This window comes from Chrysochloris asiatica, unplaced genomic scaffold (assembly GCF_000296735.1).
Source record: "Chrysochloris asiatica unplaced genomic scaffold, ChrAsi1.0 scaffold00023, whole genome shotgun sequence".
Classification (NCBI taxonomy): domain Eukaryota; kingdom Metazoa; phylum Chordata; class Mammalia; order Afrosoricida; family Chrysochloridae; genus Chrysochloris; species Chrysochloris asiatica.
In genome coordinates, this window is record NW_006408541.1 from 24,227,565 (window position 1) to 24,252,241 (window position 24,677).

The 24,677-nt window shown below is 55.3% G+C and overlaps 2 protein-coding genes across 2 annotated transcripts; one reads left to right on the top strand and one right to left on the bottom strand.

The window, feature by feature from the left end:
* The first annotated feature begins 1,756 nt into the window (after nt 1–1,756).
* EMILIN3 (elastin microfibril interfacer 3) lies at nt 1,757–6,800 on the top strand. The gene is made up of 4 exons (XM_006839354.1): nt 1,757–1,923; nt 3,162–3,284; nt 4,597–4,820; nt 5,035–6,800. Exons 1-4 carry the CDS (start codon nt 1,757–1,759, stop codon nt 6,798–6,800), a joined length of 2,280 nt encoding a protein of 759 aa, XP_006839417.1.
* A 1,741-nt stretch (nt 6,801–8,541) lies between these two features.
* Nucleotides 8,542–19,698, bottom strand: LPIN3 (lipin 3). The gene is given in 20 exon segments (XM_006839291.1): nt 8,542–8,686; nt 8,814–8,917; nt 9,005–9,119; nt 9,309–9,461; nt 9,920–10,006; nt 10,144–10,292; nt 11,057–11,195; nt 11,930–11,973; nt 12,054–12,146; nt 13,842–13,911; nt 14,027–14,120; nt 14,419–14,579; nt 14,712–14,800; nt 15,209–15,252; nt 15,892–16,180; nt 16,340–16,460; nt 16,780–16,860; nt 17,037–17,311; nt 18,294–18,389; nt 19,507–19,698. Coding segments are annotated over 20 exon segments (2,541 nt in total).
* Between the last annotated feature and the right edge of the window lie 4,979 nt (nt 19,699–24,677).

Below are 24,677 nucleotides of genomic sequence, written 5' to 3' on the forward strand. Positions count from 1 at the left end.
GGAAACACTACCCAGTCCCACATCATCTCCATATATGGAGTGATTGAGTGGAGTCCTTGGTGGTTCTTGTGTCCATTTGTCTCACGGAGGATTTTCACTCACCACTGTTGACTTTCCTGTTAATGTGTCCAACGAAAGCAAGTCAGCACCTTGTCATCTAGGTCCTATTCATTTCCCCTTAAGAGATCTCCCACCTTCCCAGAGTGGTGATCAGATCAGAAATATGCCACAGATATTACCTATCTTGCACTCAGCAAAATGGCTCAGGACATCTTGGCTAAAGGTTGGAGGAAAGAGGGCTAGTTGATATAAAAGCATATTTGGTGGATTTGGTGTGGAGAGTCAGGTTTGGTTTGGTTGCTGGGATGGAAAACCCAATGAATTCAAGCTAACCCTAGTAGAGTGGGTTACTGGAAGCAGTGGGGAAGCCATGGCTAGCCCCTCTTTCTCAGTATTCCCAGAACACTCATGGAGCTCTGGCTTTGACAAACTATAGATTTTCTTCTCACCACCCCTCCAAGACCCCCCACTTTGAAACTGGGTCTCAGTCTTTTCATTCCAGTTCCAAAGTCAAGGAGAAAGAACACTTGGCCCATCTTGGGTCAGGTATCTGCCCCACAAGACCTACAATTGACGGTGGCTGAAAGACGTCAGGGCATGTTGTCTAAAAAGGACATCTGGACAAGGGAGAGCGAAGAGCATCATTGATGCTGTCATTTTCCCTCAAAGGGTGTTGACTCACGTCTCAGTCTGTTTGGAGGGAGGTTTCTCCAGGTGTACCTTACAAGTTCTGTGCACCCTTCACTCCTGTGGTCTGTGGTCATCTTTGGAGGATGTGCTACTCTGTTAGATGGCGGAATCTGGATTCAAAGGTTTTTTTGCCTTCTGGAATGTATGATGGGTTTGAACCAGGATGAACATAAAGGTCAGCTCTTGGGTACATAAGTGAGAGATGGAGGTAACCTAAGGCATTCTTTGACCAGACACTATGAGCTTGGTTGCACAAGAATTTGGTTGCACAAAGAGAAGCAGAGCATCCTTAACTAGACTGGGAGGTGATGGCCACTGGGTACAGCACATAACGCGAGACACACAAGGCTCCTTCTAGAGGGGGCAGCCTGGCCACCTGGTTGGGCAGTAGTGGTTGATGGGACAGGTCAGCAGAGGTGTGACAGGTCCTGTCCCTCACTTCCCACCCCTGCCCCCAGATAATGAGGCAGCTGGGGAGGTTGTGTCACTGTGCCCCCAAACACGTTCATCTCAGGTATTGAGCCCTCAATTGTGGCCTCTGGAGTGCGTGGTGGGTGGAGGGCTCCGGGTGAGCCCCGGGACAGGCGGGCTACAGGGTCTGCTCACAGGTGAGGGTTGCAGATAAGTGTGTTGGGGGACCTTTTCAGGGCGTGGTGACCTACGCCCCAGTCATCCCAGGTCTGCACCCTTCTTAACCTCTTGCTTGCAGGCGGCCCCTCAGGCGTCAGCTCGCAGCTGGGGCGGGGGGCTGGCAGCGGAGGAGGGGGCTGGCGTAGGAGAGCGGCTCGGGCCCAAGTTTATGCTAATCCGTGCAGAGCCCGCCTCCCGCCTCCCCTCTGCGGCCCCAGACGCGAGTTATCCGGCCACTCCGCGGGACGCAGGCGGCTGGGCTAGCAGCTCCCGGGGCGCGACCGACGGCAGGACTGGGACCCGGCCGGCGGGGCGGCGCGGCGGGCGGACGTCCAGCGGGGGTCGCCACGCGGCCAGGTGGAGGGTCGGGGTCGCCATGGGTCCCCGCCGTCTGCCCGCCTGGCTGTGCGCCGTCGCGGCGCTGCTCTCTGGCGCGCAGGCCAAGGGCACCCCGCTCCTGGCGCGGCCCGCGCCGCCCAGGGCCTCCAGTTACAACCTCTACACGACGGGATGGCGCCCGCGGCTGCGCCCCGGGCCGCACAAGTAAGCGCGGGCCGCGCCAGGGGCGGGAGGCGGAGCACTGGAGCGGGGGCTCGGGCGCCATGCTCACCTGCCCGTACAGCGGGGCCGGGTACCTGAGAAGCGCCATCGGGCGAGCTCCGGGAGGCTGCGGAGTTGGCATAGAAAACCAGGCGAGGGGGCCTTGGCGGTGGCTGGGATCCTGGCAGCGCCCGCAGAAACCTTTCCGGCGAAGTAACATTTTCCAGCTGCAGTGTGTGTAAACTGCGGGCGCAGTCGACCAGGTGGAGGGAGATGAGCGCTGCACAGGAGCACATGGGGCTTCCCCCGCCGGGGCCTCCCAGCTCTCCCCTGTCCCGCCAGGTAGGAGATGGAGACATGCTGCCTAGTCCCAGCAATCCCATAGGGAGCCCCATCGTGGCTTGGCAGCAGAACTGGGAGTTGACTTTTGGGCCCTTGGCCTGTGTTGAGACCCCAGAGCAGAACTGCCTCAGCCTCTGGTCTCTAGTAAGGCAATGGTTTAGACAGGGTCCCAGTCATGTGGGTTGGGGGTGCCGCCTGGGGCACTGTCTTGTGGAGAGTCCAGCTGAATTTGAGGGGTGGTGGAAAAAGAGAATGTCCAGCTAGCTCATAGCTGACATGCAGTGGGGCTGGCTGGGCAACTAAGAACTGGTCTGAGAGGGGCTAGGAATTCTGACCGGAGGAAGACTACAGGTAGGATGTGTTTTCTTAGGAGGCAGAGGAGCATGGATGAGAAACCTGCTCTCAAAGGAGTCTCAACTGAGATCTCAGAACCTCCAATGCCAAGTTAAAGCTTGGAACCAGTGAAGAGTTGGAGGAGGGTGGAGATGCGGGGGGTGGGGGTGGGGGGAGGGCTGGGGGGCACTTTAGGGGGAACCTAGGGGTACCCTCAGACCACAGGAATGGCAGCCATACCAGGCCTCTGGTTGAGCACAATACTTTTAGCTCACAGAAACCAGCAGTGCAGCTGGGACCAGGCCAGAAGACTCGGGACCTTTGGTCAGTGGCTTTGGTTCCTCAAAGCTAGAAGGGCAGATGAGAAATGGGGAGTCTGGTCCCTTGCTGAGACCCATGGATGCAGGGAGTAGGAGCTTCAGTGGGTCTGGCCCACGCTAGATAGTTCAAGGGCACCATCCAATGTGATGCTGTAGATAAGCACTAGACTGCTAACCACAAGGTTGGTGGTTCAAAGTCTCTGTGAGTCAGAACCAACTTGATGGCACTTAACATTGTCCCCACAGAGCCCTTTGTGCCTACATGGTGCACAGAAATGTGACCTGTGTCCTACAGGAAGGAGCAGAGAGCTACATAAAAGCTGAGTACCGGCAGTGTGGGTGGGGCCCCAAGTGCCCCGGAACAGTCACGTGAGTGCATCCCCATCCCACCTATTGGGACCCCCTGTCATACGCCCAGTCTTGCCATCAGCTAAGAGCAACTGCCAACTCCACAAAGGGTTGTAGCTCCTTGGGCCCCAAACATCTCATCCCAGCCTTCATACAGACCCAAGTGGATCAGGGCCCCTGGTAAAGAGGACCTCAGAGGACCCCAAAGGTTTTGAATAAGTTGTGGCAGGGAGATAGGGGCAGGCTCGGGTTGGAGTCCAGGAACCACAAGAGGACGACGGTGTCAAGGGGAGATGCCCAGGAGAGGAGGGGTGTGAGTAGAGGGTCTCACTAGCAATGACTGAGGCCAAAGGCACAGACTGTGGTGACCATGGAGAAGGCAGGCTAAAGGGGAGGGCACGGAAGCTAGAGTGTGTGTGTTGGGCGGGGAACTTAGACAAGTGTGGCCATGTGTGCAGAGGTGCAACTAGCCCTGGAGAAGTTCAAACAAGTTCCTGACAACAGCCCTGTCTCCTCCAGAGCATCCATGGATGAGCAGGAAGGCGCTCCCTGGGGACCACTTCCACCCTGTTCAGCATCACTAGAGCCGAGCTCATGTAGTGGTCTAGGGAGGAGTGGGGTGAAGTAGGAGGAGCCACGAGTAGTACCCTGCACAGTGATTCAGGGCAATGTCTTCCACCCACAGGTTGGATGGGGCTTTGTCAGAACTCTCCAGATTCCACAAAAGCCAGAGTGGAATTTCTGGTGGCAGCATGAGCTCAAAGGACCCACATGGTCTTGGGAGTGTTGCTGATACAACCCTGCTACCTTCCCCCTCAGGTCCTGGTGTGGCACTATATAAGCAATGAACTGCTAACCACCAGCCACTCTTTGGAAACCCTATACAGGGTTGCTATGAGTTGGAACAGACTCGACAGCACTTAACAACAATGCCTCTCTCACCCATCAAGCAAATAGGATGAGGGTGGGGTTTCTACCTGTATCCTACCAATTCTCCAAGACCTAGAAGCCTGTCACAACCCTGTCAACATGGAGCAGCTGGTGGATTTGAACTGCCAACCTTATGCTTAGCAGCCCAACACTTACCATAAGCCAGAAAAAGGAAAAATCTGGGGTGGCATGAAAGTAGACAAAGATCTAGGCTTCATACAGGTGTTGGAGAAGGACCCTGAATACTGACCCAGGGGAGCAAGTCACCCAGCTGGAAGCAGGAACCTCAGGCCACAGACAGGTTCCTTAGGTCACAAGACCAGGAGGAGGGCTGGGGCTGGGGCAGAGCTAGGCTGCACTCACCTAGCTTCTGCCTCCTACTGTCTTCCTTTTCTCTTGTCAGGTATCGCACGGTGCTTAGACCCAAATACAAGATCGGCTACAAGATAGTGACAGACATTGTCTGGCGTTGCTGCCCCGGTCTAACTGGAGAAGGCTGCCCCAAGCACCTCACTGACCATGGAGCTGCCCTACCACAGCCAGAGCCGGAACCTCAGATTCCTTTGGGGCAGCTGAGCCCAGGCCCTAGGCCCTCTCTTTATAGCCGAGTGACCCCCAGTCCAAATGGTGAGTCTACCCACAGAGACCTTACCAAGGGGATCCATTTCTTGGGTTCTGACAGAGCTTGGAAGGATCTACTGATGGGTGGACATGAGGGAGAGCCCAGGACTCCTCCACAAGGAGGATTTCTCCCATGAGAAGGTTGGCTTAGAGCAGAAAACTTTGGCAGCTGAAGGACAAAACAAGCTGAGTGGTGCCCTGGGGTTCTCTTCTTTCCCAGGAAGGAAAGAACCAGGGCTGTTTGGTGATCGCTTGGAGCGCCTAGAGGGTGATGTCCAGCGTCTGGCACAAGCATACGGTACTCTCAGAGGCACAGTGGCCAGCCATAAGGACCCCAACAGGATGAGAGGTGGCCCCAGGGCTCCTGCCACCCCCGTGGGCTTCGGGATCATCCCCGAGGGGGTTGTGGGCCCAGGAGACAGAGCTGGAGGACCATTCACACCTCCCCTGGATGAGATGCTGAGCAAGGTGACTGAGGTGAGCAACACGCTGCGGACCAAGATGCAACTGTTAGACAAGGTGCACGGGCTGGCCCTGGGCCACGAGGCCCACTTGCAGCAGTTGCGGGAGGCTCCACCATCCCCACTCACTTCCCTGACCCTGCTGGAGGAGTATGTGGACCGCCGGCTGCACCAGCTCTGGGCTGGCCTGCTGGATGGCTTCGAGCAGAAACTGCAGGGTATCCAGAGTGAATGCGGCCTGTGGGTGCAGGAGGTACGGCAGCAGTGTGAGGAGGGTCAGGCGGCCAGCCGGAGAATGCACCAGAGTCTGGATGGCCGGGAGCTGGCCCTGCGCCGGGAGCTGGCCCAGCTGGGCATCCGGCTGCAGGGCCTGAGTGTGGCTGGCAGGGGCAGCTGCTGTGGCCAGCTGGCCCTCATCAGTGCCCGCTTGGACAGCCTTGAGAGAAACCTACAGGTGGTCACTGAGGCCCAAAGGGGTCATGGCTCTCCCTCTGGGGGTGAGCTCACTCAGCTCCCTGTTGCCATGTTTGATGGTGGGCTTGAGGGTCTAGAGACCCTCAATGGGACAGAGAATGGAGTGAGGAGTTGCTGTCTGGGGGTGGGGCAGAAGGGATGGGGTGGTTTGGGAGCCACGTTGGAAGAGCGTGTGCAGAGCCTTGAGGAGCGCCTGGTGGCCCTGTCTGGGGAACTGAGTCATGACAGTGCCCTGCCGGGCAGGCCCACACAGCCACTTGTGCAGACAGAGCTGGCAGTGCTCGAACAACGGCTGGTTTCACTAGAGACCTCCTGCACCCCCAGCACTTCAGCCAGCCTGGACAAGCTTGTGGCCGAGGTGAAGGCCTGGCAGAGCCGCAATGAGGCCCTCTTGCATCAGGTGGCCAGCCACTCGGCCCTGCTCAGAGAGCTCAAAGATACCGTGGCCAAGGTCCAGGGGCAGCTGGCAGGATCGGCCAGCAGCTCGATCCAAGGTGAGATCACCCTGCTCAAGGTCAATCTGAACTCAGTGAGCAAGTCGCTCACAGGCCTCAGCAACTCTATCAGCCAGTACTCAGATGCCTTCATGGCCGCCAACATGTCCCTGGACCAGCGGGAACGTAAGGTGGAAACTGAGGTCCATGCCATGCAGGAGCAGGTTAGTAGTCAGAGCGCGAGGCTTCGGGCCGGCCACAGGCAGGTCCTGAGCCTGCAGGGGGAGCTGGAGCGACTCAAGGCAGGTGTGGCCAGCGTGGCCGGCGGACTGAGCCGATGTCAGGACACAGCCCAGGAACTCCAGCATGCCATGGGCCACTTTGACCGGAGGGTGGCACAAGTGGAGGGCCAATGTGGGAGGTTGGGCCTGCTGGCCTCAGGCCTGAACAGCTTGTCCACTGAGCCACTTAAGCCCAGCGAGGGCCTGTGGGGTCATGTGGACCAGCTGAACCGCACACTGGCTCAGCATGCTCAGGACATCGCCCGCCTCCAGAATGACTTGCTGGACTGCCGGGCCCAGCTGGCTGAGCAGGTGCGGCCAGGGCACACCAACTAGGTAGGCCGACAGGCTCCACTCCACAGAGCCTACCAACCCTGGAAGCAGGACCCTAGACCCAGTGTCCCCCAGGATGGATGGTACTTCAGAGACCAAAGAAGAAATGGGCTTGGTCCAGCACCACAAGACTTATCACAGCCACCAAAATCCATGCTTGGTGGGTCACAAACTGGACGATGCAGAAAAGCAAGAATGTGTCTGAAGGCGAGAGGAGCCAGGAGAGTTAGTTCACTTCCACGGTCTGCAGTTTGCTCGTCAGCAGATGCAACTCACCAGTAACTGCCAAGACTATAGCTTGCTTCTCAGACCATCGTTCCACCTGTGTCTCTCTTTGCCCACTGGCTGATGGGAGCTGTTGACTCCTTTCTCCCCTTGGCTTCCATCCCTGGCTGTCAGGGCTGGGCGAGCACAGAACTGTTCTCACACATGGCAGCTCAGGACTGCTGTAGCTGCACCGAGGAGCAGGAGGGTCCAGCTCCTCCAGGACAAACGAAACAGAGAGTCGGCCATGCGTGCGCTTTATTCCTTCTTACCCGGCACTGGCAGCTAGAGAATCTCACAGGGGAGGTTTGGGAATGCCCACCTCCAATCTATCCTTTTCCTTTCCTTCCCCAGAGGTATTTTGGGGTATTCTGGTCCCACAGTCTGTTTTCCATTTTGGGGTAAGATCTTTCCCCCCAGGTCTGAGCCTCTTTGGCCCTGAACGTGGCCAGAGCCTGGCAAGGAGGCTATTGCTGGAGGGAAAGGGGTCCAGACCTTGCTCCCACCACACTTGCCAAACTTGAGCCCTGCCAGGAACAGCCACCCCTGGTGTGAGATTCAGGTAGGAAATCAATGGGTCTGCACAGTCTCCGAAGGCTTTTCCCCCCCACAGCAGCCGGGGTCCTGGTGTGCTGTTCTGCCGGCTTCTGAAGCCAGACCTCCATGTTTTACCCTCCACCTTGGAACTGTCGGAGGAGGGCAGGTTTTGAAGTAAAACTTCTAGCCCATCTAAAGGCACTGTGTTCACCAGCGAAGGTCTGAGGGGCTGGGTTGGTTGGGGGGGGGGGGCAAGGGATAAGGGTTACAGCGGGGTCAAGCCTGCTTTTCACAGCTCTTTGGATGGGAGGTCTCCCAGCAACTGTATGAGAATAGAACTAGAGGGAGGCCAAGCCAACATCCACCTGCCCCACTGGCGTCCTCAGGGGAGGTGCTGAGGGGCAAGGCTAGAAGCTGGGGACGACGGCACATTCCAATGGCCCATCCACTGTCTGGAAACTCCCCTTTCCCTGCTGCTTGTGGGGTGGGCACCAGAGTGCCCAGGGTTGGGGCAACCTCATGTGCTGCAGTACCAGCAGGGAGAGGCAGTGGGAAGGGGCCAGGCCCCATGTGAGAGTCCAACTTCACAGGATCAATCCAGGCTCCTTGGGGTGGTGGCTACTCAGCCCTTCTCCCCACTGCTGCTGCAGGACAGCTCCCAGCCCCCGTCTCAGTGGACTCCCCCTTCTCTCTGCCAAGGCCCCAGGTGACAGGGACAGAGACATCAAGGGCACAGAACACCCTGCAAGGGCCCCAGTGACATACGTTTAATTGCTTCAGGCCAGGCCCATGCTAAAGTCTAGAGCATTTGCCCTACCCCCTCCCACTCAGCTGGAGGAAAGGGGGTCTCCATGTCTGCCATCCAGCCCACACACCCCTCCTTCCCTTCTACCCTATGGTGTGCTGGCCCATGGTACCCCACTTCTACCCAGTCGGTTCTGGGCTAGGCCAGAGCATCCAGGTCCACAGGTGGCAGGGGCTTCCGCCAGTAGCAGAAGTTGCTGTATTCTGGTTTGGGCAGGTCTGTGCTGCTACCACGGGTCACAGGCGGGAAGAGGAGGTCAACCACCTCACCAAGCCGCTCGTACCTTTAGGCAGAATGGGACAGCGCTGAGACTTCTTGTCATGGCTGGGAGCCCCAGAGCAAGGGACAGAGTCCCAGGTGAGGAGGTGAGAGCCTGGGAGGGGCTAGGTCTGGGCAGGCTTTGGTCTCACGTGGATTTGTGGTTCTTGAGCAGTTCCTGAATGAGCTCGCCCCGTGGGTTGACAGTGAAGATGCGAGATTCAGGGAGGCCCACCTGCCGATACGCAAAGACGTCCTGTTGGGGAGAAGGAGGGGTCAGGTGAACAGGCCAACAGGGAGGTGGGCGGGAGGTGTCTTGGCCAGTGGGGACGGTATAGCTCACGTTGGGCCGGTTCCCAAAGGCAGCATAGAAGGGTTGTTTGTGGGGCAGGAAGAGCTGCTGGATGTCACTCAGGCAGGCGACCTTGAACACCTCTGGCTTCTTCTCAATCACCTCTCTGGGGCAGCCAGGTGGCAGGCAGGGAAGGGGTGAGAAGAGGCAGAAACCAGGAGGAGGCAAGGTCAAGTGAGCATGGGTCCACATCCAGCCCTCAGCTGACACAGAAACCTAATGCTGGCCAGGGCTGCTTGTGGGCCCACTCCTTCCTCCAAGGGGTCAAGGGCTTGTATTGCATGAGGGTACTTACCTGTGGAGGGCAGAGAAGAGGCTGCTAGGAGACAGCAGGATGGGACCCTTGGGGAGGCCACAACCCCGCTCGCTCACCCACCGCAGATAGCCCTTAGTGAGGTCAGCCATGCCGATGGCCCTCGCAGAACAGTATAGGAACTTGTACCCGTTTCTGGGGAGAGAGGTGATAGAGCACTTCAGAGACCAGCCCTTCCAACTCAGGTCAGAGCCTATCCCCATCCTATCACTGGACTTTGGCCCAATCCAACCCAACCCTGGGATTTTAAACCGAGGCCCTTGGTGGAAGGGGCCTTGGTGCACAACTGGGTCAGAGCTGAGAGGTGGTCTCAGTGGCTGTCCCAGTTGGGAAGCCCATGGACTGAATCCTGAGGACCTGAGGGCTCAGGCCAGTGTGTGGGCCTCCCCGGTAGCAGTTAGGCCAGCTATCAGACCTGGACCCTGGAACACAGCCCCAGGGAGATGAGTTGCTCACAGAAGGTAGGTCTGAGCTCTCCAGGAACCTGCCCCAGGTTCTCCCCTGGTGGGCCTGCCAGTCCCCTATACCCAGTTCTAGACCGTCACTCCCTCCTACAGCTGGGGGTCTGGTCCTGCCCCTGCCTGGACACTCACAGGTGGACTTTGTGGTAGAGACTGGTGATGCCCTGGTGTGTCCAGTCTTTCCCCAGCTGGGGCAGGATGTGGCCCAGAGCATCCGACCTAGAGCCAGAGGGAGGGGTCACTCTGAGGTAGCCCCACTGCCCTTCTGTGCCACAGGTGTGGTCCTACCACACCTGATTAGATGGACAGAGGGAATCAGGTCCCCACCTCCCTCCCCACAGCTGGCAGGGCCTCACTTGGTGATGGTACCATCGATGTCAGAGATGACCACTTTGTCATCCCATTTCCACAGGTAGATGGTGGCTTTGCAGCGGCAGGTGCCCTGGTACTGGGTGGTCACACTGAAAATGACATCATTGGCACCGTCTTGCAGATTCAGGCGCCGCTGGGGCCAGACAAAGGGGGAGTTATGATGAGCCACAAGCAGGCATGGCCAACCCTGTCCGTTTGGGAGTCTAGCTTATACTATAGTCATCTAACTTCACAACCTTCTTATTCACCACCTCCTTCCAACTCACAACCTTCCTGAACTCCGAGACAACCTTTGCTCCCCTTCAAGATAAAACTCAGACACAGCCTGGTCCTGACTCCTGCCCAGATTCTTAGGACACCCCAACTCCATAGATGGGCTCTCTGCTGGAATCTTCACAGGCACTCCTTTAAAGAGAGATACAGCCCTGCAAATGATCCATAGAATAGGGTCAGGCAGGCTTCCAGGCCCTGGCTGACTCCAGAGTACCAGGTAGATGGCCTCCAGCTCACAGCCAGGCTGGCCAGACCTCCCAGGCACCTCCCTGACCATGGAGCTAACTGTCCCTGAGCGCTGATAAGCTACAACTGGGGGGACCAGGTTGGCACAATCTGAGGGGCTGTCCTTGGTCATTGACCCCTGATGGTTTCTGAGGGTAGAACCGGAGCCATCTGGCCCACTGAAGGTGGAGATTTCAGGATGACATAACAAGCTGTTTCTGCTAGGGCATCCAACAGAGAAATGGGCTGGTATGTGCAGGAGTGAGTCCCCAGGCAGATACCATCAGAGAGGCTGCCAATGGCTGGATTCTGACCTTTGGTGTCCACCTGGCTCCATGGAGCCACAATGGTTTCGGCCCCACCACCGCCACACACAAGGACACACATGTGCACACTTACAATCTGTTCAGAGGAGAGGCGGAGAGACTTCTTGTAGGTGGGAGTGTAGGCTGGAGGTGAGGGTGGTGGGGAGGGGACCTCAAGGATCACAGGGCTGTCTGGGCCATCATCCTCACTGCTCAGGGCATCTACCTTCTCCCTGTGGGCGGTCCAGGCTCTCAGGCCACGTCCCCACTAGCTGAGGGCCCTTGACTCCCAGGAGACACCCACCCTTGGCCCAGACTACAAAGCCATGACCTGTCCCTCCAGACTCTCAGGGGTTCCTCTCTCTAGTCACAGGAACTGGCCCCCAGAGTACACCCAATGGACAGCAGAGCTAAAGCCAAGACACAGGGCTGCGAGCCTCGGAAATAATTACATTGGAATTCTGTAGGGCTTGCTAGGGTTTACTCCCTATTAGGCTTCAGTTGACCTATAGTTAATCACCCCTCACCACTACCTTCCATCCCCAGCCTCAGACATTCTGGGTCACTTCAGTGAAAAGAAGATCTGGTGGTGCCGTGGTTAAAGCACTAGCTGCTGTCCCACAGGTTTGAACCCACCAGCCACTCAGCAGGCGGAAGATGAGACTGTCTGCTTCTGTAAAGATTACAGTCTGGAAAATGTCACAGGGCAGCTCTACTCTGTCCTATCGGGTGGCTATGAGTCAGAATTGACTTGATGCCAGTGGGCTTGGGGGCTTCAGAGGTGACAGAGGAAGCAGTTAGCAACTGCAGGCTGGGCTGGGGGCAGCCCTGGTCCTCCTGAATGTGGATGCGCAAGAAGCCTGAGAAGCTCTCAGGTTTTGTGTCTGTGATACAGGGACGCTTCTCAGGGAAAGGAATGGGAGCTCATCCCCAGGTTCCAGAACCCCAACCAGAAGGTCCAGCTCACCTCCGCAACTCCCTGGAAGTGGTCTTCTCTCCCTGGGCACTGCGCTGTGAGAAGAATGTTCATCTAGTGACCCTTGCTTCCTGTCCTGGGCTGATCCCACTTCCCCTCAGTCATGACCACCTACCTCTTCAGTGGGGAATTCCTTACGCCTCCAGGAAAACCACCACCGTCCACTCTTCCTGGGCATTTTCTCTTTCTCCAGCTTGTCCACGGTACTCTATGGGCAGATGAACACCATGGTATTTTTTACCTGCACAGCACAAACCTACCTGCCTTTAACACCCTTGCATGCTCAGGGTCTGGGGCAACCCTAGATTGAGGTACTGTTAACATCTGGAGGCTGAGGAAGCCCACTCACCTCCAGGCTGGGATTCTAAGCAATGACTCAGAACTGTGCATAGGAGATCAAGGATCACACTAGGGCCCTGGCTGGAGCCCAGCCTTAGCCTGGCCTGTCTGTGGGTCAGTATCACTACTAATGCAGTGTTTGGGAGTTTCTTAAAATCTGGTACCCCCTGCATGATGCCACCAAGTGGCAGCAGAAGGACTGTCTATGTTCAATATGTCCCGTAATTTCCAGAGGTCAAAGCTCCTCTAAGTATAGCCTCCCTCTCTGTGACATTGTTGCCTGGCTAAGGCTGCAAGACCTTGTTCAGTGTGTTGATTGGATTTGCACTAGATAATCTCGGGAGAACCCAAACCAAGATCCTTCTGGGAGACATAGCATCCTATAGATTTAGAAGCGAGAACCCAAGTCAGAAAGACAAGGTGGGTTGACCAGGTGTTCACGTGAACTGGAAATGGGCTTGGGGGAGTCTCCCAGGGACTTCAAGTGGTGGGTCTGTCTGAATAATGTGAGGAGAACCAAGCAGGGGAGTGACCCTCTTCCTTCCCATAAGCCTCAAGTGCAGACCCAGAGCCAGCCAAGAATGCCATAAAAGGAGCTGAGCATCACCAAAGGGAGGTACCCTCTGTCAACACCTAGTTGGTGATAGTCTTGGGTTAGCTCAAGTAAGCTGAGAACTGTGGGTCAATCACAGTGGGGCTTCGAATGGCTCCCAGAGGGGCAGACGGGACAGAAGCACAGGCTGCTGCTGACCTGGAAGACATTATTCTCCAAGATGAGGGGAGGTGGCCTGGGAGACTGAAGAAGCTGTGTTCTTTCCCACCTCTAGGCATCTGCACATGCTATTGTACCCTGCCCCTTTCCTGGCTACAGCTTATTCTCAGATCTCAGCCCAGTGGGGCATTCCATTGGCAAATCCCCCTGTTGGGGCTCTCAAAGCACCTAGTCCTCTCCTCCCAGCACTCACAATTGAATCATCTGTTCATCTGGGTGACACAACTTCATTTTCCTATGCTTCGATTTAGTTTATGACTTTCCCCAGCCTGAATGTTGATAGAACACCAACACCTCCAGCCCAGTCAGAATGCGTTCTTGGGGAAATGAAGGGAGGTGGGTGGGGGGCAGATCCAGAAACCTCTGGTGGAAAGCTTGCCCCTTTTTAGCATCTGCTAGATGTTTATGCCCCTCTGGTTTGTCCCAGTTGCCTTTGAAGTAAAGGCCCAAATCCAATAGGATTCGCTCATGGCTAGGAAGGGAGTGCAGTGGCTCTGCAGGATAAGCACTAGACTGCTAACCATAAGGCCTGCAGTTCAAGCTTGCCAGCAGGAGAAAGATAAGGCTTTTCTGCTCCCACAGAGATTTAGTCCTGGAAACCCTAGACAGAGTCACTCTGAGTCAGAGCTGACTTGATGGCACTTAACAACATGGCCAGGGAACCCGGGAAGGTTAGGGCTCTGTCCCCACAAGATAAGGGTAAGACTTGAAGGGATTGTCTCCTCTCCCAAGGGCCACCTCTGCCCACCCTCCACTTCTCTGTTAAGGGTCCTCCAGCTCCAGGCTCATTACCTTGGGCAGGTTCTTCTGGAAGGCTTGCAGGGAGAGGATCATGGGAGCAGCCACTGCCCAGTTATAATGCCTGGAGGAAGAAAATGGGGCTGTGGGGGGTGCGGTAGCCCAGAGGTGGAGTGACTCCACAGGACCCCAGAGGTGGAGTGACTCAAAGGTAGGTAGGAGCCCAGCCTGGGACTCACTTCTCATTGATTTTCACCACGAGGTTGGGGTCATCCAGGAGGCTGGGGTTTTTGATGAGGTCATGGTAGGAGACGATGTGCTGGCTGAATTTAGCTGGGCACAGAGTGAGAGGCAGGGGGTGAGGCTGAGGCTTGCAGACCTGGGAGAGCCTCACTCAGGCCTCCTGCCACTCAGGTCTTGTGGTTTTGGCATGCGCTGTCCCCGTGCTGGGATTTGCTTTGTTACCATACCAGGCTGAGTGTCTGCTTCAATATCCACCCTGGGTGGCTGACAGTAAACTCTAGAGAAACAGCCCAGCCCCTCACACCTCTGCTGCTACCACACTCTGGGGTCTTCACTGACCACCACCCCCAGTTTCCTGATCCTCAGAAGGGGTCGCGGTGGCACATACCCAGGGAGATGTCCCTGCCGTCAGCCAGGCCCCCACAGAGGGACAGCACAACAGTGTCCAGGGCATCAGGAGCGGGTTCTGGCACGTGTTCTGGTGTGGGGTCCCCCAGGAGCTTCTGGTTGCTGGGTTCACTCCACCTCCTGACCCCCAGCCCACAGTCACTTGGAGACAAAGGAGCCAACAGCAATGTGAATACACGGAGGTCAGGAGGACAGTCCCACCCTTCCCAGGTCCTTGATGGAGAACTCCACGTGTTCTGAACCAAGACAGCCCAGGTACCCCAGACCAGACACCTTTGTGGGAAGTAAAGGGCCACATTTTCAGAGTCCAGGGAGGGCAAGTCGTCAAGGTAGATGTCACTGGGACCCAGGTGTTGGCTCCTCTTCAGGGAGTCTGAGGGCAAAGGAGGGGACACCTTAGGCCCAGTATGTGCTCAGCAGTGTGAGTACCTGTGCCTACACCCCTGAAATCCCCACCGCAGCACCGTCCAGTAGTCCTGTAGTACCTCCTCGATGACAGAATGCTTCCACATCTGTGCTGTTCAATGTGGTTAGTGAGAGATGGAGACCTGAATTTTCAACTTCATTTTAATTAAATTCTAAGTAGCCACATACAACCAGTGGTTTTTGATTTGGCCAGCGCATACCTAGTGCCTTCCTTTTGCTCTTACGATAAACCCCAGCTATGAGCTGAGGTGTCTTGCCTCTACCCACCCTGCCAGCTTCCTCGCAGCCCTTTCCCATGCCTCACTCAAGACTCATTGGCCCCCTTGATTCCTAGAACACGAAACTTTTTTCCTACCTCATGGCCTTGACACACTTTGTTCCCTCTGTCCTCACTTTGTCAGTTGTTGTACTATGGTGGCTTGTATGTTGCAAGGATGCTAGAAATTATCCATGTCCCTGCTATTTCAAATACCAGCAGGGTCAACCATGGTGGATAGGTTTCAATGGAACTAGGAAGAAAGGCCTGGCCATCTAGTTCTGAAAATTAGTCAATGAAAACTCTTACGAATCACAACAGAATGATATATGATCTAGTGCTAAAAGATGAGTTGAAAAGCACTCAAAACACACAGTGGCTGTAACCATGGACTTGAGCCGGCCAGTGATCGCGAAGGTGACACAGGACCGGGAAGTGTTTCGATGTGTGGTAACAGGTTGCCATGAGTGGGAGCTAACTAACAACAGTCCTCCTTCATATGGATCGTTACCTTCCGCATCTCTGCTTAAACATCACCCACTCAAGAGATCGTCCTTGACCATGCATTTTAAACAGCCCCGCTACCACCCCATTCAAGCTCCTTCTCCCACATCTCCCACACCATACCATCATTGTTTGTATAGGCATTGTCTGACCTCCCCCACACCCCTCCAACCATGAGCCTCAGGAGGGCTGGTGCCCAGCACAGTGCTTGGCACACAACTGAGGATTCCCAGAGTCACCCAGGGGATCCTCATTCACCTTTCCTGCCCGTGGGAGCTGGGTTCCCCAGAGCTGCCCAGCTCTGTGATTTTGAGGTCAGAGGGAGACGTGGGTTCCCAGAATCGTGAGTCTTGGTAGCCTCTCTCTCTGGGGTGGAGAGAAGGGCGCCCAGCAGAGCTGGTGCTTCCAGATCTGGCTGCAGCAGGATTGGGGATCCCGAGGGGTCCATGCCAGCCACAGAGACTGAGGGGGTGCTGGGACCTTCCCGAGGAGGAGACGGGGCCTCAGTGTTGCCTTCAGGGATCATCAAGGAATTGGGCTGCTCAACTTTGGCCACCTTCAGTCAAATAAGCAGCGGGGAGAGAAGCTTATGAGCTGGTGCAGGGTCTACCTCCCATGCCCTGAAAGCCCAAGCCTCAGTCACTTCAATCCTGACCCACACGGGCCACAGAGCCCCTGAAAGGCAGTGGTAGGGGTCTGACGTGGAGGTGCTCACCTTAGGAAGCCGTCCCCAGGACCACTGCATGTGGGATTCAGCTCTTAGGGGACTGGGCTCCAAGGCCCGCCGCTCTAGCTCTGAGTCACTCTGAGGGGATGTCAGCCCACTTGATGTGAAGCTACAAGAAACAGAAACATAGTGGTCCCCAAGCCAACTTCCTGCCATCCCATCTCACAACTGGGAAAAAATCATTACAACTCATATGATGCTTGTGTTGGATCCAAAATCTGTACAAATATAAATAATATATAAAGAGACCTGCGAAACAACAGTAAGAAGGCAAACCAGTTAAATAAATTAGCCAAAGACTTGAGCAAACACTTCACCAAGATCATGCCAGTGGCAGGTAAGTACTTGAAACATGTTATTGTCATTAGTCATCAGAACAATGTAAAATGAAACCACTGTGAGACCATGGCTTGGACTAGACCACTCACCTGGCCTGAGGGGCCAACTCCCCATCGGAGTAGGGGTAGATGTCTTTGGGCTGTGGTGAGGTCGACTCTTCCGGCAGGACACTGCTGAGGGGCCACAGAAATAATCAGACAAGGCAGGGCACCCCAGGAAGGGTGCCAGAGCCTACAATCAAGGCCCAGAGAGATCAAGAGGTTGCCCAGGGTCACACAGCATCAGTAGAAAAACCAGCCCTTGAACCTCGGGTTGCTGTCCTCACTCCCCCTGCCCCACGACACACCCTGGGAGCTCTGGCCTCGGCTTCTCCAGCAGGGACAGCCCATTCTCGATGCCTGTTTCTAATTCCTCCGAACTTGAACTTGAGTCAGCTGCTGCTGTGTCCTCCTTCCGCCTGGACTTCCTCCTACGGAGCCTCTTCTTCCGCCCTGTGGAGGTCACACCTGCCACACCAGGGCCCTCAGGCTCACTGGCTGTGCCCCTCTTTGAGTCCCAGGGGGAGCCAGACAGGCCCCCCCAAGGGATGGGTGAGGTACACAGGCGGGGAGGAACATGTTCCTGTGGAGTAGACCAAGGGAGGAGCTGAGGGGGTGATCCTCATTACCATCACCCTGAGCCCTGCCCACGCTCATGAGGGTCAGGGCAGGCCTCAGAGCTCTCCAGCCAGGGTGAAAGCAGGTCAGGGTGGCTTCACTGCCCACGCTGCTCCAGGCAGAACCCTGGGCAGCAACCTCGTATTTCCTCCTCCATCCATATCTATCACAGACAGCATCACCTACTTCTCCTTCTTGTCACCCTAACCACCCCCAGTCCTACTGCTAACCCCCTTTACTGCAATGGTCATATCATTTCAGCATCCACTGCTTATGAGTCTCATCAGTCTTCCAGATTAGGCTGGGAGCCTTCCTGAAGGCAGGGGAAATGCTTCGTCTAAGTAGACTGCACAGTGTCTGACATACAATAGGAGCTCAGTTAAAGTTAGTCAAGTTCAAAACACTTCTATTGGTATGATCTGGGGTCCCGGTGTGGCGCTGTGGGCTAAAGTGTCAGACTGCAAAGTCGTTTGAACTGCAAGGTTGGTGGTTCAAGCTCACCAGCTGCTCCTCGGAAACCCTATACAGGGTTTGCTATGGGTCAGAATTGACTCAATGGCACTTAACAACAATTGGCTTGATCTGGGATTTGCATCCCTTCTCTCTCTAGCACCCCTCCCCAAGGTAAGCATCCACCCCCAAGGCAAGCAGTACCCCCGCCCCTCAGCCAGTTCTCAGTGCCCTTCTCTCCAAGTTCCCTGGGGAACACTTCCTTTTCATCCTCAGGGGCCTGGTCCAGGTGTCCCTCTCCCAAGAAACCGCTCCCGGCTTCCATGGGACAAGTCAGCCCAACCCCCTCCTCTGGGCTCTGACAGCAGATTTCCAGGGCCAAGGGGGTGCTCCCAAGGGCTGGAGCAGTGACAGACCCCAAGGTCCTGCCTAGAGGGTCCCCAGTGCAGGTAGGAAGACAGGTCCTGCCAGGGGCGGGGCAGAGTGGGGTAGCTTACCTCATCACTTTCTAGCTCTTGGACGAAGAAGGCCTCTCCACTGTCCCCCAGCTTCATGTGCAAGTCCACAGGCTCCCCATTGATCTCAATGTCTACCTGCAGCAAGGCATGGTGGGGCAGAACCTCACTCCAGACCCAGAGCCCTGCACCAGTGGAACTCTGCCTGCAGACCTCTGAGTGCCTGGCTGCTCTTGCACGCCCACATTACCCTATTCGCTGGGCTTCTCTGCATAGATCGCTCCCTTACTCAGCAATCTTGGTCGGCACTTTGTTTCCAAGTTTTTCTCTCTCCCAAACCCCACAGTGTGGGGCTGTGGGTTAATGCACTGGACTGCAAAGTCAGTTTGAACTGCAAGGTTGGCAGTTCAAACTTACCAGCTACTTCTCGAAAATTTGATACAGGGTCACTATGGGTTGGAACCAACTTGATGGCACTTAACACCAACAACATACCCCACAAGAACAGGGAAGCAATCTGTCTTGTCAGCGTTGTATCCCCAGCCCCAGGACAATGCCCCAACATTTGATGTCTACAGGAACAATGGTCAGAACTACCATTAAAGAGTGTTTGGAAGAGTTGGTCTCATTTAATTTTCACAACAGCTCCATAAAGTAGCTCCTATTATTATCCCTATTTTAGGAAAATGAGACTTGGACGGGTTAATTGGCTGGTCAGTGGTCACGAGAGGATCTGAGCCCAGAAAGACTACCTCCACACCCTGACTCTTAACCAGGGAGCTGTACCATCTCCCACAAGGTTACACTTTCCTATTAGGGTTCTGTGAAGGGACCTTGAGGCCATTACACTTCTATTTACACATGTCCTCAGTATGGACAGGAGTCTTCGTCACGTTTGCCTGGGCCCACTGAAGACAGGGGTGCTGTGGGAACGTTCGCAAAGGGACACTTGGTGCCCCCACACACCTGCCCAGGGAGAGTGTTATCAGCTCCCATGAACCCTCACAAACCATACCACCAGCACATCAGGTGGGTGAATCATGTCCATTGGTACAGACGAAGGGATGCACCAAGAAGAACACAGCTATGTTCTTAGTAAGTTGGGTCAGGTCTAATGGGCCAAACCACTCCAAGAACCATCAGAGAAAATACAAAAGAAGGGAGGCATGTCCACCAAAAGGAGGCCTGGGTCCTCTCCAGGGACCGCTGTGGGTGCCCCCTGCTTTGAAAGTCACCTTAAACTGCCAGCACTCACCACCTTCTCCCGGGACCGCAGGACGCCCAGCTTGCCGAAGCGTACATGGAAGGGCGAGCATCGAAAGGAGCCATCTACCTGCTTCACCACAAGCACATCGATTCCGCCACTCAGGGTGGCTGGGTTCAGGCCTTGGTACAGCTCCTTCACCGTCCCAAACACAGTCTCTGCCAGCTGCCCCACGTAGTTCATGGTTGGTGCTACAAAGTGAAGAGCTGCTGTGGATGTCCGTCCCATGGCCTGGCCACCCAGGTCCCCGGGCTTACCTTGTGTGTCTTCACGTGGATGGGAAGCAGGCTTCTGTCCCTGTGACCTGTCGCGAGACCCGTGGACAGTCGCTTCCCTTCTGAAGGTGCTGATCTGCACATCTGCCAAGTGAGGCTCCAGGTAAGGCAATGTCGAGGTGCCCTGCGCCTCTAAATGCCATGACTAATGATAATGACCACAGTGCTCTGCAGGCATGACTCGTTTAATCTTCACAACAACCCTGTGTGGCTGGCTAGACGGCTGTCATTATGCTTGTTTACAGACAAGCCAGCTGGGCGCAGAGAGGTGGAGTGACTGGTCCAGGGTCTCACAGCATGTAAACAGGCATCTGCAAGTCTGCTGGGATGGCCTCATTGTGGAACAGGAATAGGGTAGCCATTCCTCCCTGGGGTGCCAGTCGAGGGCAGCCTCATGACACCCAGGATGTCAGCCTGACCCTGCTGGTCACTGGCAACAGACCTGAAGACTGAGCTCACCTAGAGATGGGAATAGCTGTCTGCTCATCTGAGAAACGGTTTCACAGTCTTGTTGCCTCATGGTCCTAGGAGCTGAGAAGGGCATTGCTGGGCCAGCCTGACTGATTTGTGAGGGACCAGGAATGGTGGTACCTTAGGTACTTCAAACTCTGCCTAGGCCCACTCCTGAAGTCAGTTGCCCAAGGCAAGCGTGTGCATGTGTGTGTGTTCGTCCATTCCCAGCTTAAAGCTCCAAATTCCTGCTCAGTTTCCTTGCTGTGGAGCCCCTCCCAGTGTCCCTAGGCCAGAGTTCCTGAGCTCACAACCTCAGGCCTGACTCCCACTCCTCAGACTGGCTATGCCCTCAGACCCACACTCAGACCATGGGCTGCGTCTCCTCCCTCCAGTTAGACCAGTCTCTCCAGCTCTCCAAGACCATGCAGGGCTGGGTGAGCCTGAAGCAGGAGGGAGGAAGCCAGAGCCATGCATGCGAGCTGCCTCCAAGCTGGTGCAGTCCCTGCCCTGCCTACGTCCGCCCCGCTGTGCTGGCCTGGTCAGTGGCCCACTGCTCCTCTAGCTGCTGGACCTAGACTGCCAGCTCCATAGAGCATGTCACCCTCACTGACCCTGCATCAGCAGTCCTGGAGGACTGTGCACCATGTAAGGCCACCCCTCAAAGAGGTTAAGCAATGTATTCATTCAAGTTCTATTAAGTGAACAGGGTCATAAGCAAGTGGGATGGGAAGGGGGCGTGGTGATTCCTACACAGGTCTCCTGATTCTACATACCCTGGGTTCCTTCCGGTCTCCGCTCTCACAAACATGCCAAAGTTGTCTGCAGACAGACCAGCCCACCCACAGTCCAGCCCAGGCAAAACGTGGTCCAGGTACCAGCAGCAACATCCTTGTCCCAGGCCTAACTCAGCCTGAATCAGTGACTGAATTAGCATCTGCATTTTAACGAGATCCCTAGGTGATTCTTGCACCCTTCAGTATTAAGAGAAGATTGCCTTAGTGTTGAGTGAACTGTGTTGAGTCTCCCCCTGGGAGACCCTAAACAATAGGACCCCACTCCCACCCTTCACCCCCAGACAGCACTTCTCAGAGAACAGCTGTATTCTGCCTACCCTGAGATGTGGGCTGGAGCAGTGGATTCTGGTCTATATCAGAGTCACACAAGCGTAAGGCACAATTACAATGGCTTTAGTAAGAGGACCCCTAAAACGTCACTCAAATTCAATAAATACTTTATTTTCAAAAAGAACAAAAGCTCGTTGCTGTGTAGTGGACTGACTCGCAGTGACCCTCCAGGACAGAATAGAACTGGCCCATAGACTCTCAAGGCTGGAAATTTTTATGGAAACAGACAGCCACATCTTTTTCCCTATGGTAGGTTCGAACCACCAACCTTTTGGTTAGCCCCTGACTGCTCTATCTCTTGCACCTCCTATGTGCTAGGTAATGGTTTCCATTTTGGTTTCTCCCCACCTGACACCAAACACTATGCAGGTACATCTGGGCAGTCAGACAGACTGACAAGGACTACAGACACTGAGGGACAAGGCTCTAGACTATTGCGTCCAGGAAAAGCAGAGTGGACTCTGGAAGCTTCCAGAGAGAAAGAAGCAAGCATGGGAGGGGCAGGCCAGAGATTCGGGCAAAGGTCTATCGAGCTGGAGGCCCAAGCAAGGGCAGGACCCACCTGAGCTCGCTGCCCTGCTGAGGACAAAAGGCCTGGGTGGTAGGCTCAGCTCCCTCTTCGTGGTCCGTCTTTGTTATGGCGCCTATGCTGTACACTGTAGGGTGCACAGCAGCATCCTGGCCTCCACCCACAAGATGTTAATAACACCACTCCCAGTTGTGACAAACCAAAAATGTCTCCAGATACTGGCGCATGTCCCACAAAAACCAAATCCACTGCCAATGAGTCGGTTCTGACTCACAGTGACTCGATAGGGCAGACTAGATCTGCTCCAAAGGGTTCCTGTGACTGAAATTTTTATGGGAGCAGGCTGCCTCTTCTTTCTCCCTAAGAGGGGCTAGTAGGTTTGAACCGCTGACCTTATGGCCAGAAGCAAAACACTTGACCCACTTTGCCACCAGGGCTCTTTACTGATCTAGTTGTTAAGTGCTGTTGAGTTGGTTCCAATTCATAATGACCCTGTATAGGCTTTCTGAGAAGTGGCTGGTGAATTTGAACCACTGACCTTGCAGTTAGCAGTCTAGTACTTATCCTACAGCGCTACTCCAGGATTCCAGGAAGATCCCAATGCAGAGATGACCCCCAGAGGACTCTTAAAGGTCCTACTCACACCCCTGCAGTAACATGACCCACCCACCTACCTACTGTCTTCTAGTCAATTCCGACCCTGTGTAGGGTTTCTGAGGCGGGAAATCTTTCTTCCCCAGAGTGACTGGTGGGTGGCTTTAGGATTAGCCGTCCCATCCCATGCTTATCCTCCAGCACCATCAAGGCTCCTACTAACATCACAAGAGCCTAGAATCCTTTCCTCTCCTTGCTCCCTGCATCCCATATCTGCGGCTCAGCATCTTAACACCCCTCCCCCACCATTACAGAGAGCACCTTTCTCCCCACAGGAACCCCACCTCTACCTCTCCCGGGTTTCCACCAGATGGAGAAGTAGCTCTCTTTGGTTTCTCTATATCACTCATCACCCCCAAACTAAAATCAAATGCTTCCTGTTGCCCCAAATGCCTGAGTTCTATCCCCAATTTTTTGCTTACCCAGCCTCTCCTTTCTTCTCCTGTGTGCTAAGCAATGAATGGCATCAAATCTGTCTGGGTTCTAGCCCAGATTGTACCTTTTAATCGTTGTGAGACCTTGGGCAAGTCACCTCACCTCTCTGCGCCTCTACAGTTGTAGATGCTCCCTGATGAGGTAGGTGTGAGCACTGAATGAGATCACCTGTGTAAAGCACTGATCAACTCTCCAATGGTCAGACTCTTTGGGATGCACCTGGATGCCTGCAATTGGGATTTTAGCCGTCTTAACTGGAGCTCTAAGAAGCTCTGGTAGCATAGTGGTTACGAATCGGACTGCGAACCTTAAGGTCAGCGGTTCGAAACTACCAGCCGCTCCACGGGAGAAAGATGAGGCTTTCTACTCCCGTAAAGATTTACACCCTCGGAAACCCTGTACAGGGTCGCTATGGGTCGGAACCGACTCGACGGCACACAACAACAACAACAACTTGAGCTCTGGTAGCGTAGTGGTTACGAATCGGGCTGCGAACCTTAAGGTCAGCAGTTCGAAACTACCAGCTGTTCCGTGGGAGAACGATAAGGCTTTCTGCTCCCGTAAAGATTTACAGCATTGGAAACCCTGTACAGGATCACTATGAGTCGGAACCGACTCCACGGCACATAACAACAACAACAACAAATATGAGAAAGCAACAATAACTTGGCACTCAGGTTCTGGATAATGAGAGCCAGGCCATTCGGAGGTGCAGATTTGGGGAAGCCAGTGCAGCTCTGTCTGAGACCAGACGGAGAAGGAGGTTAAGCGCTCCCATTGGCCTGGGAAAGAGCGCGCACCACCCCGCCTCCTAGCGGCAACCTCCGCAACTGCATCGGGCTCGCCCAGCCCCAAGCTGGCGGAAGGGTCAGTCCCTGTTTTGCAATTGAGGACACTCAATGCAGAGAAGTCAAGGAGCTCTGGTAGCGTAGTGATGGTTACGAATCGGGCTGCTAATCTCACGGTCAGCAGTTCGAAACTATCAGCTGTTCCGCGGGAAAAAAATGAGGCTTTCTGCTCCCGTAAAGATTCACAGCCTTGGAAACCCTGTACAGGGTCACTATGAGTTGGAACCGACTCCACGACACATAACAACAACAACAACAGTGCAGAGAGGGCAAGCTCCTCTCCAAGGTCGCAAAGCCTGAAGTAAGCCTGGGCCAGTGTCCATTGCATCCTTCACCAGATACCACCATTTTAGGGATCCAAGGGACCCACGGAAGCTGGACCGCAGTCCCTTCCACCCCTTCCCATTTGATGGCAGAGGTGCAGTCAGGACGGAGAATAGGAAGGAACGAGGGTCGGATGGTAGGACACATGGGAGAAGGGGGCTACATCTCCCCGGTCCGAGTTGGGTCCTACCTGGGGCGCTGCTCACTGGACCTCCTGGACCTGGAGCCGCCGCCTTTACCTGAGTGTACAGGTCCAGCAGGCCTCGCACCGACTTAACGCTTCCGTCTCCTCCAGGATCCCGGCTCCGCCCCCTCCACGAGCCAGGTGCGGCTTCCTCAGGTCCCAATCAGTCAGTACTCCACCCCGCCCCCCTCCGACAAGCCCCCGCCCAGTCTTCACGCACTAGGACGCCAGCTCACCTACAGAGGCTGGGGCGGGACCCGGCTCAGGTTCCGCCCCTCAGCTCCACCCCGGACCCGCCCCCCATCCTAGAGCTGCCAAATAGCAGGTTCCACACCT